The sequence below is a fragment of the Muntiacus reevesi genome, chromosome 8, assembly GCF_963930625.1.
Source record: "Muntiacus reevesi chromosome 8, mMunRee1.1, whole genome shotgun sequence".
NCBI lineage: Eukaryota > Metazoa > Chordata > Mammalia > Artiodactyla > Cervidae > Muntiacus > Muntiacus reevesi.
Genome location: NC_089256.1, coordinates 21,829,826 through 21,842,249, shown reverse-complemented (window position 1 = coordinate 21,842,249; position 12,424 = coordinate 21,829,826). Strand labels below are relative to the sequence as shown.

At 51.1% G+C, this 12,424-nt stretch overlaps 1 protein-coding gene across 1 annotated transcript in view; it reads left to right on the top strand.

Moving 5' to 3' along the window:
• The window catches only part of PRDM15 (PR/SET domain 15), a 58,960-nt gene extending 49,562 nt beyond the window's left edge, over window positions 1–9,398 (top strand). Inside the window, exons 22-24 of the mRNA XM_065943239.1 lie at window positions 3,357–3,437; window positions 4,943–5,152; window positions 6,743–9,398. Of these exons, the coding sequence (XP_065799311.1) occupies window positions 3,357–3,437; window positions 4,943–5,152; window positions 6,743–7,219 (768 nt within the window). The 3' untranslated portion in view covers window positions 7,220–9,398. The remainder of the gene's footprint in view (window positions 1–3,356; window positions 3,438–4,942; window positions 5,153–6,742) is intronic.
• Window positions 9,399–12,424: the final 3,026 nt, after the last annotated feature.

Sequence of the window (12,424 nt, the reverse complement as noted above, 5' to 3'; positions counted from 1 at the left end):
GACAGGGGTGCCACCCTCCTCTCCCCCATTCCTCCCTATAGAGTAGCTAAAAAATGTGCAGGACCAGGGGCTCCGCATGGTGTTGGGGGCTGCTCAGAAAGTGGCCCTCAGGACTGAGACGGAGAAAGTGTATCGAGGAAAGTAGGTAGACCCTGACACCCAGAACCTGGTTCTAAAGGCAGGTCCAGGGCATTGAATGTGTGTGAATTGAATTGTGTTTGAAAAAGCAGTAAACTGGAAACAAAACTAGACACTTTATAAGCACAAAAGTAGTGAAAATTTTGAACAAACAATTTGACTAAGCAACATAACATTTAGAGTTTCTGGGGGTCAAGAGAACACACAAAGGAAAAACTGAAAAATGTGTCAGTATCACTAACAGATACTGGCTGTTAATAGTAAAGATAGCACGCCTTCCACGAGAATAACAGAGAACCCACTGTGTCTGAGGAGAGGAGATTCACAAAAGGAAAACATGTGTGGTTGAGACACAAGAGAAAGCCTTTTAACAGAAGAAGGTGCCATCCTTCCTCCATTGAATTAGGGGAGGTTCTGGGATTCAAAATGACTGGAATTGCACCCAATTCCAGGACATGCACTGTTGCATGTCCTCCTGAGGGTAGTGTGACCATCTCCCCAGTGTTTTAATAAATGACTCTTTGGACCCTTGAGTGTCCAGTAAGAGGAATGCCACTATGTTAGTGGTAGTTCAGTGATGTGCGTGACTGTAACGTTTGCAGACAGTTCTGAGTAAGATTGTGAATGCTCATCGTAAGAAAGCAGTGACACCTTGCAGAGAATACAGGTGTCCCCACAGCGTGTCATTCACATTGTGTATTTACAGGATACTCACCTGGGTAACAAACAAGGTGGTGAAACAAAGGGTGAAAGCATTGCACTGTGGTCTGGCAGTGAAGTTTTGGTTATCTCTTATCTTCATGTTTTTCTCTATTTCAAATAATTGCCTCTGATGAACATAGGTTACTTTTGCAATTATAAAAGCACCTTCTGCTTCATTTGGCTGAGAAGTGCATCTTTTTCTCCCATCATCTCGCTATGTCCTCCACAGCCTGCGCAGGTCCCTGGCCCGTGGACCCTAGGCTCTTTCTGCTTAGCACGAGGAGCCTGGGGTTCCACCAGCTTTGCTCCCCTCACTCCAGCCTCTTTCACCTAGTGGCCTGCTGGCGTCTCCACCTAGAGAAACAAAGTTGGAAGCAGGAGCCAGACGTGTCAGCATCCATCCGGCTGCCCAGTGTCAGTAGGGCCACCTGGGTCTTGGGGCCCAGGGCAGGCGCTGCAGGCTCCCCTGGGGGCTCGTGGTGGGTGGGAGCGAGCGACTTCTCGGCACGTGGGTGTCTGTAGCTCTGTGCACGGGGGGAGTTTGCCCATGGCCTGTGTGATGCGTGCTGCTGGGTGCAGGGGCCTTGCGGACATGGAGCGGCTCAGCAGACGTTTTCCTCTGGTTAACAATCACTTGCCTCATCGGTCCATCTGCACAGTCACCTCTTGGCCCCTCTTCCTCTCAAGCCCACCTCGCTGGGCTGCAGAGTGCTCTGGAGGGGCCCCCAGCAGGCTCGGGCTCCTCTGTCCGGGCTCTGTGCTCAGTCCCTTCTGTCTCGGGCACTTTCAGCCTCTCTCCCCTGGACTGCTTTCCTTGGATCCTTTGATGTTTCTCTGTGGTTTCCTTCTCTGTGTTCAGACAAATAGTTTAGTGCCTGCAGGGATGAGCGCTGGTTACCGGCTGGACCGGCTGTGCCCCGTCCTTTGGACCTGACGATCTTGGGTGGGAGATGGAAGGAGAAGAAGGATGCAGACATGTCACACAGAGGCGAGCAGAGGGAATGGAGGAAACGTCCCCAGACTGCAGGAGTGAGGCAGGGGAGGCTCTGCTGCGGTGGGGGCACCGCCCTCGGCCAGGCTGTGCAGGTCTGCGGGGCACAGACTCAGGCGTGGGGGTCTGGTGAAGGCTGGCCAACCTAAGTGAACACCTTAGGGTGTGTGTTAGGGTGTTAAGCATAAACTGCTCACATATTCATGATCTTTGAGAATTGATGCTATTTTGTGACTTCCACTTATGGTCTTTCCCTCTGCTTAGAATGAATGTCACCTTGAGGAAAATTCAAGCACTAAAAGTACTTTTCACGTGTGGTCTAATCTCCTAACGAGAGTAAAGTCAATAAGTGCTTCTGTGGTGGTTCTCTGTGGCTTCCGGGTGGTGTGACTAGGACGCTGATGATGTTGGTGGTGATGATGAAGGTGGTGGTGGCAGTGATGGGGTGGTGATGGGGACGGAGGTGGTCATGGTGACAGTGGAGGTGGTGTGGTGGGAGAGAACCGTCAGTAGCCTCCTGCTGCTCTGACTCAGCTTTGCAGCCTCAGTCACACTTGGGTTCTCGCCGCCACATCAGCGTTCCTATTGAAGCACACATGACCGCCTCGCTGACCATCCTCTCAGAGGATGTGCTGTCCTGGTCTTGGATCCTAAGCCCAGAAATGCAGTGGTCTGTCGTCTTTCTTAAATAAGCCACGCCCATGATATATAGCCTATAGTTTTGTTCTTTATTAATTTTGGAAGAAAAATGGAAAGATGCTTGCAAAGCCATTTGACTGCAGAGCCGTTTGGACAGACTTCTGTGCTTTCCCTGGTTGCGTTTCATTTATCCACAGCCACCTCCGTCCCTTAGCAACTCCCCGTCACAGCCTCCCTCCCCAGGTGTCCTGCATGCTCTCTGCACCACCTGTGACTTGTCCACTTAGGTGACCACAGTCACCTGTGTAGCCAGCATCAGTGGTGTGTGGACCAGGTTCAGGATGAGGGAGGAGCCGGGTCAACCTCGAGCGTATGTCCCGGTGTGAGGGTCAGCCTCCTGAGGACAGGCTGGTGTGGCTCACGGGGGCTGCGGGTGGGGGGCGCAGGTAGGAAAGTAAGGTGTGTTATGCGTACACGTCTCACTCTTGGTAACTCATTGTAGGACGGGTTTGCTGTACTGTCTTATCCTGCTCTGCTCTTAGTGAGATACTGAGATTGAGGGAGGACGCACTTAGCGGACAGCGTGGACAGGAAGGGAAGCAGGGTCTCCACCTAGGGGCAGTGAACAGTACGATGACACACGGATAGGCGAGGTGACACCCCCATGTGTGGGAACGCGGCGGACACTTAAGGAGAAGGGGACCTGGGAGGAGGGAAAGAGAGCCAGGCAGGATTCTGGATCCCAGGCTTCTGAGTGCCAAGCAGAGCCGGTGGGCACACAGGGTCTTGAGGGAGATGACCCAGCGGCTGTGTGTCTGGCCCCACCTGCCCTGGGCTGGCCTTCAGGCACCGTGTCCTGGGCTCACGGCCCCACGCCCACTCCTAGGTCCTGGCTGTGAGGATTGATGACCTGGACCACCTCCCGGAGACCACCACCATCGACGCCTCCTCTATCGGCATCGTCCAGGTGAGCGCAGAGCACGCAGGGTGAGGAGTCTCACCGGAGGAGCCCAGCGGATATCAGGAGCAGCCCTGGGGGAAACCCCCACGTGTCACACTCATTTCCCTGTTTTGTTCATTGGTCGTCACCCCAGGAGCTTTCTAGTTTCTGTGAACATTGCTAGAATTTCAGTTTTCTGAAAACAGATGTGTGTCTTTTTAGAGGATAGATTGTTAGAGTTCCCCAGAGAAAAGAGTAAAGTGTGTGTGCGCGCACATGCATGCATGTGCAGAGAGAATTAGATTTATTTTAAGGAGTTGGCTCACCCAGTTGTGGGTCTGGCAGGTCCAGAATCTGCCAGGAGGGCCAGAGGCTGGACACCCAGGAGGAGCTGATGCTGGAGGCAGAATTCCTTCGTCCTCTGGGAACTTTGTCAGCTCTCAAGGCCTTCACCTGATTGGTCCAGGCCCACCCGCATTTCAGAAGGTGCTGTTTTACTCAACAGCTACTGGCTTCAGTGTTCATCACATCTGGAAAACACCTTCAGGACAGCATCTGGACTGGTGTTTTGACCACACAACTGGGCACCCCAGCCTCGCAAAGATGACGCTTTAGTTAACCATCACAAGTGTCATCCAGAAGAGCTTAGTGTGATTAGACTGTTACAAGCAAAATAACTCTAAATGTATTAGATGAGCGTACTTTCAAAAGGAATTTGTAGTCAGTACCTTTATACAAAGGTTTTCTCTTATTTTGAAGGGAACATTTCATGCTCAGTTACTTTAAATCGCCTTCACCCCTCTCTTGTTTTGCAGCAGAGCTTTGAGCACAGTGCTCAGTGGCTGGGTTGCACTGGACAGCCAGGCCCCAGAGGCCCAGGACCATGTCTACCCCTGATATGGGCAGCCCCTCGTGGCCATGTCCTGGCAGACCTCTTTGGGCTCTGTCTGCCACTGGGTGGGACCACACTTCATGGGTATGGCACCAAGGACAGGAGGGGTGGCGGGTGACCAGGGCGGAAAGCCTTGCGGGCCACCACTGCCCAGCGGCCTCTGTGATCCAGGGCTGGGCCGGCTGTGGGTCAGCAGGAGGGAAAGAAATATGCCGGGCACCCATGTGGGGTCACCATTACTTCTGGGCCCTTATTTGCTGTCCCTAAGAACCATGACCACAAGGTTCTTGCAGTCAGACTCATCCTTGACCCACGATTATGTCCACAGTGAACCTGTGTCAGCCTGGGGCAGAGAGCCTGACGTGAAAGCCTTTGCAGCCTCAGGCAGAGCTTAACAGGGCTGAAACAGGGGCTCACAACGTCTGTATTTAGAGATATTTCTATTTCAGTACAAAGTATGACTTGTATCCAACTTCCCTCACTTTAAAGAAAAGCAGCAGAGGCTGGCGGGAACTTGCTGCCATCCTTAGACGTGCACGTAGGCAGATGGGCCTGGTCACCCGGTGTCTGGGGGTGGTGCCAGGCTGCCTCAGGGGCACGACGCGCTGACCTGTCATTGTCTCACCTTCTGCTCGCACAGCCTGAGCTGAGTCTGGAGCAGGAGGAGCTGGCCGAAGGGAAGCACGTGAAAGCCACCAGGAGAGCTCCCAAGAGGAAGCAGAAGCCGGAGGAGGAGGCGGGGGCCACAGCGCCAGAGGACGCCGCCTTCAGCGAGTTCTCAGAGAAGGAGGGCACGTTCTCGGGGGCTGTCGGGGATGAGACGGACTCGGCCGTGCAGAGCATCCAGCAGGTGACGCTTGTGCAGAGTCGGGCCCGGGTGTGGGAGGCCGGCTTGTGACCCTTCTCCCCATGGGGACTTGGACCCTGACCGCTGTCAGCCTGTGCCCTGTTTCCCCGTGAGCGTTTCCCAGTGCAGATCCAGAGGTCACCGCCATTGTGGTGAAAAGCGGTTGTACCCCGTGGTTGGGAACTGGCTGGGACCAGCTTGGGGAGGTTCTCGGGGGGGTGGGGGGGGCGTGTGTCCAGCCGCTGCTTTTAGCCAGAACTTCCCCTTTGCAGAACCGTCCCTGCTTGGGTTTCGAGGCCCCCAGCTCTCTGTCTGCATGTGTTGGACACCACACCTCTCTTGAGTGGCCCTGGTCATCCTGGTTGCAAGTGTTCCTGTGTTTCTCTGGCCTTTTGTCCCAAGAGGGACGAAGACGTGGGGAGAGTGGTGCTGTCTTTTTTGTTTATTAACTCTTGGCACCGCACACGGGTTTGTTGTCCTTCTGAGTTTTGCAGTGTGTTAAGAGACAACGAAGAATATTCTCTCTGTTGTTCTCGTGATTATTGTTATTAAGTTGCTGAGTCATGTCTGACTCTTTGCGACCTCATGGATGGCAGCACAACAAGCTTCCCTGTTCTTCACTATCTCCCAGAGTTTGCTCAAATTCATGTCCATTGAGTTGGTGATGCTATCCAATCATCTCATTCTCTGTCTTCCCCTTCTCCACCTGCCCTCAATCTTTCCCAGCATCAGGGTCTTTTCCAATGAGTCAGCTCTTCGCATCAGATGGCCAAAATATTGAAGCTTTGGCTTTAATATCAGTCCTTCAGTGACTAGTTAGGGTTGATTTCCTTTAGGATTGACTGGTTTAATCTTGCAGTCCAACGGACTCTCAAGAGTCTTCTCCAACACCGCAATTCAAAAGCATCAATTCTTCAGGACTTAGCCTTCTTTATCATCCAACTCTCACATCCATACATGACTACTGGAAAAACCATAGCTTTGACTAGATGGACCTTTGTCGGCAGAGTGATGTCTCTGCTTTTTAACATGCTGTCTAGGTTTGTCATGGCTTTACTTCCAAGGAGCAAACACTTTTAATTTCATGGCTGCAGTCACCATCTGTAGTGATTTTGGAGCCCAAGAAAATAAAATCTGTCACTGCTTCCACTTTTTCCCCATCTATTTGCCATGAAGGGATGGGACCAGATGCCATGATCTTAGTATTTTGAATGCTGAGTTTTAAGCCAGCTTTTTCACTGTCCTCTTTCACCCTCATCAAGAGGCTCTTGAGTTCCTCTTCACTTTAGTTCCTCTCATGATTACTGTTCACTGTTTTTTTCTCGACACTGAAATCATTTATTGCTCAGTTCCAACTAATGGTCTCAGTGATTACATCTGTATCTTGTTTCTCTTTTTCCCTGGAATTCTTTTTCCAGGAAAAACTAGCGTGGTTTAATCTTTCACCAGCAGGTGTTTGACCTCCTTCCTTTGGGCCAAGCGTGAGGTGATCCCCGTGTTACGGGGATCCTCTACAAAGCACAGCACAGGAAGCTGCTCTTGTTCTCAATTCATCAGAAACTAATGGTCTCGTGTCGTGCGTGACTCTTCCAGGTGGTGGTGACTCTGGGCGACCCCAATGTGACCACCCCGTCCAGCTCCGTCGGCCTGACCAACATCACCGTGACCCCCATCACCACCACGGCCGGGACCCAGTTTACCAACCTCCAGCCGGTGGCCGTCGGGCACCTGACCACTCCGGAACGCCAGCTCCAGCTGGACAACTCCATCCTGACCGTGACCTTTGACACCGTCAGCGGCTCCGCCATGCTGCACAACCGCCAGAACGACCTCCAGATCCACCCGCAGCCGGAAGCCTCGAACCCGCAATCCGTGGCCCACTTCATCAACCTGACCACCCTGGTCAACTCCATCACGCCCCTGGGGAGCCAGCTGGGTGAGCAGCACCCGCTCACCTGGCGGGCGGTGCCCCAGACGGACGGGCCGCCCCCGCCGCCGCCGGCCCCCGCCCCACAGGCCGCCCAGCCCCCGGTGCCGGCTGAGCAGCAGCCGCAGATGTACAGCTACTGAGGCAGCTTGCAGAGACCAGGGAGAGAACCACAGATGGGGGTTTGTTTCCATTTAAGATTTGTTGGCTGGATACCAAACAGAGAAAAACAAACACATGTTGCAATGTAAGTAAGGTTGACTTAGCTTTTGCAGAATTATCTCCAAATGCCCCCAGAACCATGGCAGTCTGTCAGCTGAACTCAGAAGTGACCCTTGGCAGGCCAGTTGTCCCCGGGAGCAGCCCCCTGCATTCTGCCAGGTGAGACAGGCGCCTAGGCTTCCCTCCCAGAGCCGAGGGACTGGAGGTTTGGCAAAGGGAAGTGGTTTGTTTCCTTTTTCTTCTTAGGGCTCAGCTGCTGTGTTGAAATGTAGCAATGTGCTGGGCAGGAGCAGAGCTTTCTCCCAGCTCCTGGACTTTGAACAGATAGATGTTCAAGTCACATTTATCTTCTTTGAAATTCCAGTTGAATCAAAGTCTTTGGCGGAAACCAGGTGGGCAGCTGCCCTGTGGGCGTCGCCCCTCCTCTGGCCTTCCTGTCGGTCGCAGACAAGCGGTCAGGTGAGGTCGCTCAGCAAGGCGTCTCAGTGATAGGGTTCGTGAATGGATTTTCAGTGTGGTTCTTTTTTTAAACTTGAGCGTATCTCGCGTGTTTGAAACTGCGGAGACCACGTTCTGCCCTGTTTTCCTTTGACACGCAATGTCGTTCGCACTGTAGGCCTCTGTCCAGCTTACGCGGCTGCCCCAGTGCAGGGCTCGCTGTCAGCGTGCACCAAGAGGGCCTCCCGCTGGCCCTCCTGGAGGCCCCCTGGAGCCGTCTCAGGACCTGCCATCCAAACGTATTTATTGTGGCTGAGACTCGGCTAGAGTCCCCTGAACTGGAGAACAGGGAAGAAATTCATGTCTTTTTTTCTGTTTAAACTCTTAATTCCAAAGGTTGATGTGTTTCAAGACCAGTTTTCTATAAAAATGTTGAATGGACTTTGCTTCTTACGGGGAAAGGGGTAGGTTTTTTCTGAAATACGGAGGTAGTGCTGTGTCCTGCCAAGTAGTATGAAAGCAGAAAAAGTCATTAGCTGAGCAGTAGAAGTATCAGCGCCCCAAATGAATGAATGAATGAATGAATGTGCTGAGTGACATCAGCTGTGTCACACGTGTGCACCCATCTCAGGGGTGGTGGGTGAGGCTCAGGGCCACCGAGGTGGCGGCCAGCAGCCAGTCCTCTGGCTGCCCAGCCAGGGAGACAAAGAGGCAGGTGAAGAAGCTTGAGTGGAAAAAAAAAAATTAAAAAAAAAAAAAAAGAAGCTTGAGTGATGCCTTTGCCCTGTCCAGAATGAAAAGATAACACTTCCTTTGCTTTGTCTCGATCACTCTTTGTGATCCTGTGTTAGATGGGAGACCTTCTTCAGTAGAGAGTAAATAAATGAGACAGACTCACCTGATGCTGCCAGTGAGGCTGTGGGTGATCTGTCACGAAAAAGGCAGCGTTCTCAGCACTTCACGTAGTTCTAAGTCACAAGATGTTGAGGAGAGAGAGGGCTAGGTTTTGATGTGTGCAATATAGGCCTTCGTGAACCAAGTTCATCACCCATGCAGCATGTGAAAGGGGACTGCAGAATTCACCCTCCACACCCAGCGCATCCCTAACTCCCAGCTTGCACCTCTCCGTTGAATTTGTCATGGGCGATTATTTGACTTTTAATTTATGATAATTATTTTTATGTTATTTATGTATATAATTAATGCTTTATACATGATAGTTTCATCAAATGAAGTTGGGCTAGGGGTGATATATTTTCTAAGCATTGTCTCTGTTCTCCACATGTAAGTGGTCCAGGTGTCTGTGGAGTCATCAAGTGCGCCAAGGCCCCTAAGGTATTTTTTTAAACATCGCTGACCATTTCTTTTTGCATTTGCAGAAGATAAAGGACAAATGACCAAGGGAAAAAACCCAGATGTGATGGAACACCTGCTAGCATTTATCTTTTATTCCTCTTCCCTATGAAATAAAGGCCTTTTAAATCACAATTTTATTTTTTTAAGAAAAGTTGTTTTTGTGCCTAGGATAAGAATGCATCATATGTTTTTAAAGAACCTAATTTAGGTTGTGTGGCCCCAGTGTACTTACCACTGTTTATTTAAATACACAGATGTGTAATAATACGTCTTGTTATAATAAGCGAAAACTCGAAATAAAAATCAGATTTACTCCTGAGTTTTCTGTAGAAATATTTGTTCTAATAGGATCACTGTCTGAGGCAAAATAGATTTGTGCTGTGGTGAAACAGTTGCTATGAGTTTGCATATGAAAAACTGGAGAGCAAAAAAAAAAAAAAACCTACCCAGCCCTAAGAGTCATCAGCTCTAGACTGTTGTGCACATTTATCCCTGTCTCCTGGTAGAAAGGATTGAGTGTTTTAATTGATCCCAGGTGCACAACTGTAGGAGGAAATGGGATGAAATCACTGTGGCCTCTGAGCTCTGTGAATCCCTCTGAGTTAACACTAAATGAGTAAACAGAAGATGCTTGATCTAGGCCCGTGAAGTTGTGTCGTTCCATGCCATCCAGCGCTGTGAGCCTCGCAGAGCTGGCCCCCAGGGCCCACTTCCTGACGTGGATTGTGAGGCAAGGACAGGAGGGGGCCCCCAGGGGGATGTGTTCCCATGCTGGGTGCTGCTCCACTGTGACTATATGACCAAGGGTGACCCGTCTTGGAGGAGTCCAGGCTCTGGAGGCAGATGTGTGGGCCTGATTGCCATGGCGCCCAGAGCTCCTGGCTCCCAACTCAGGGCTGTGTGAGTCACTTTCCTGTTGGTTTTTGAAAGGTGTCAAGGCTGAGAAGTCACATGTCCTTCAAATCCCATCAATTTGTTCAAAGACAAGATTTGCCAGGAGCTGTGCATTTCCATGGCCCACAGTCTGCTCAGACCACTCGTCCCGAGTGATGGACACACTTGGTATATTTTGAGAACGATTGTAATTCCTGTGTAGTTCAGACCCTGTGAAATGTTTGGATTATTTTAAATGATCCAAACATTGAAAATAAACAAGATATTAAAATATTAGAAGCTTTCACAGGGTTTTTTGTTGTTTTTTTTTAAGGAACAGAGCAGATGCAGAGGGCATGGGTTCAATCCCTGGTCAGAGAACTAAGATCCTGCATGTCTCACAGTGCATCCATCAATTTTTTGAAAAACAGAGCAAGTGGTAGTAGCAATTTTTGTAAAATTTAAATGGAGACGTGTGTTAGTCACTTAGTCGTGACCCCATGGACTGTAGCCTGCCAGGCTCCTCTGTCCATGGAGTTCTCTAGGCAAGAATACTGAAGTGGGTTGCCATTCTCTTCTCCAGGGGATCTTCCCCACCCAGGGATCAAAGCTGGGTCTCCTGCATTGCAGGCAGATTCTTTACGGTCTGAGCCACCACGGTAAGCCCTTAAATGGAGAGAATCAGACAGTTCAGTTCATTTGTTCAGTCATGTCCAACTCTTTGTGACCCCATGGACTATAACATGCTAGGCTTCCCTGTCCATCATCAACTCCCAGAGCTTGCTCAAACCCATATCTATTGAGTTGGTGATACCATGCAACCATCTCATCCTCTTTCACCCCCTTCTCCTCCTGCCTTCAATCTTTCCCAGTGTCAGGGTCTTTTCCAGTGAGTCGGCTCTTCTCATCAGGTGGCCAAAGTATTAGAGTTTCAGCATCAGTCCTTGCTGTGAATATTCAGGGTTTATTTCCTTTAGGATTGACTGGTTTTATCTCCTTGCCATTCAAGGGACTCTCAAGAGTCTTCTTAAGCACCACAGTTCAAACGGAGAGACTAGATCCAAAAAAGATGCATAGCCAGAGAAGGGAGAACTTAACAAGCAAGGTATTTCTTTGGGCAGGTGGTCTGGAACAATCCCTTAAATTGTATTGATCAAATTTTTCTGACTTGTTAGGAGTGATCATTTTAAACTTACAAAACACCTGGTGTGCCATCAGACCTTCTAAGGATTTGAATTAGGAGAACCTTGTTTTAGATGCTTCAATTCTGTCTTAGAGGATAGCTGATAGCAGCTAACCCTCCTGCCAGTGAGTGGGACTCACCTGCTCAGTATCCAGCAGGCTGTCGGCACATTCTTGTAAGTCCAACAAATGTCAGTGAAAAGGGGGAGACAGTTGGGCTTCTGGCTGCTTTCATCCAGCTTGAGCGCCTCTGCATCAGAGTGTGCTGGTTCTGGAATGAGAGCGAATGGTCTGACTTGCGTGATGGTGGAGGCAACAGAATTGTCTGGAAGCCGTTCTGGGTTACCCACACAACCAGCTGACTAGGATCACCCCATCTGCCAAGCCCCAGTGCCCCAGGATCTGAGGCTTTCCTCCCTCCCCATGTCCCAGGTGCAGACAGCTGGCATCCAGACACCCGAGGGTTGGCACCTGCCTGCAGACCGCCTTGGATCCAAACCGTCTGCTCTTCCCCATTGACAGGTGTGTCTGCCCACATTTGCTCCATAAGGAGGGAGACGGACCCAGTCTCTGTGGGAAGACGGCCCGTCAATGGAACACAGACCTACCCGAGTCTTTGCAGGGAGCCTGGCCTAGCACACCTCCCTGGAAGACCAAGGATGCAGGACCCGGGACTCAGTACCTAGTGATCCCCATCTGTTCCACTTGGGACTCAACTCCTCCTGGGCGCTCATGCGTCATACCCTTGCATGACCATCTGGAGCTTGCCTCCTACCCCAGAAATTCTCTCTTCCAAGTTTTAGCCACAAAACAGGGTAGCAAGATCATCAAGGAAAGAGAGGGAGTGGGTGCTGCATTGCAGGAGCCATTTTAGAAGTCCTCAGGCGTCACCGTCTGCCTTTCCTAGACGATCTAGGGTGGGAGTGGGGGGCTGACTGCAGTTGGGGGAGCAGCGATGTGTGGTTCCTACATTGCCATCCTTGATTCCCAGAAAATCCACCGACTCATCTCCACCTGGATGTCCCCGAGGGTTGTCAGGCTTGCACGTCTGACCCTGGAATCCATGACCCCCGACCCCAAACCTAGCGCCTACCCTCCACTGTCCCCACTCACAGCCAATAGCCTGGCCCTCCACCTACTCACGGGCAAGAACCCAGAGCCGCATTTAGACCCCCAGTGCCTTTGGATCTGCCTGGGTGTCACCATCTCCGTGACTGTCCCCCTCCAAGTGGCCAGTGGACAACCCCTATGGGGCCGGTCAGCCCCCCTCGTTCCCT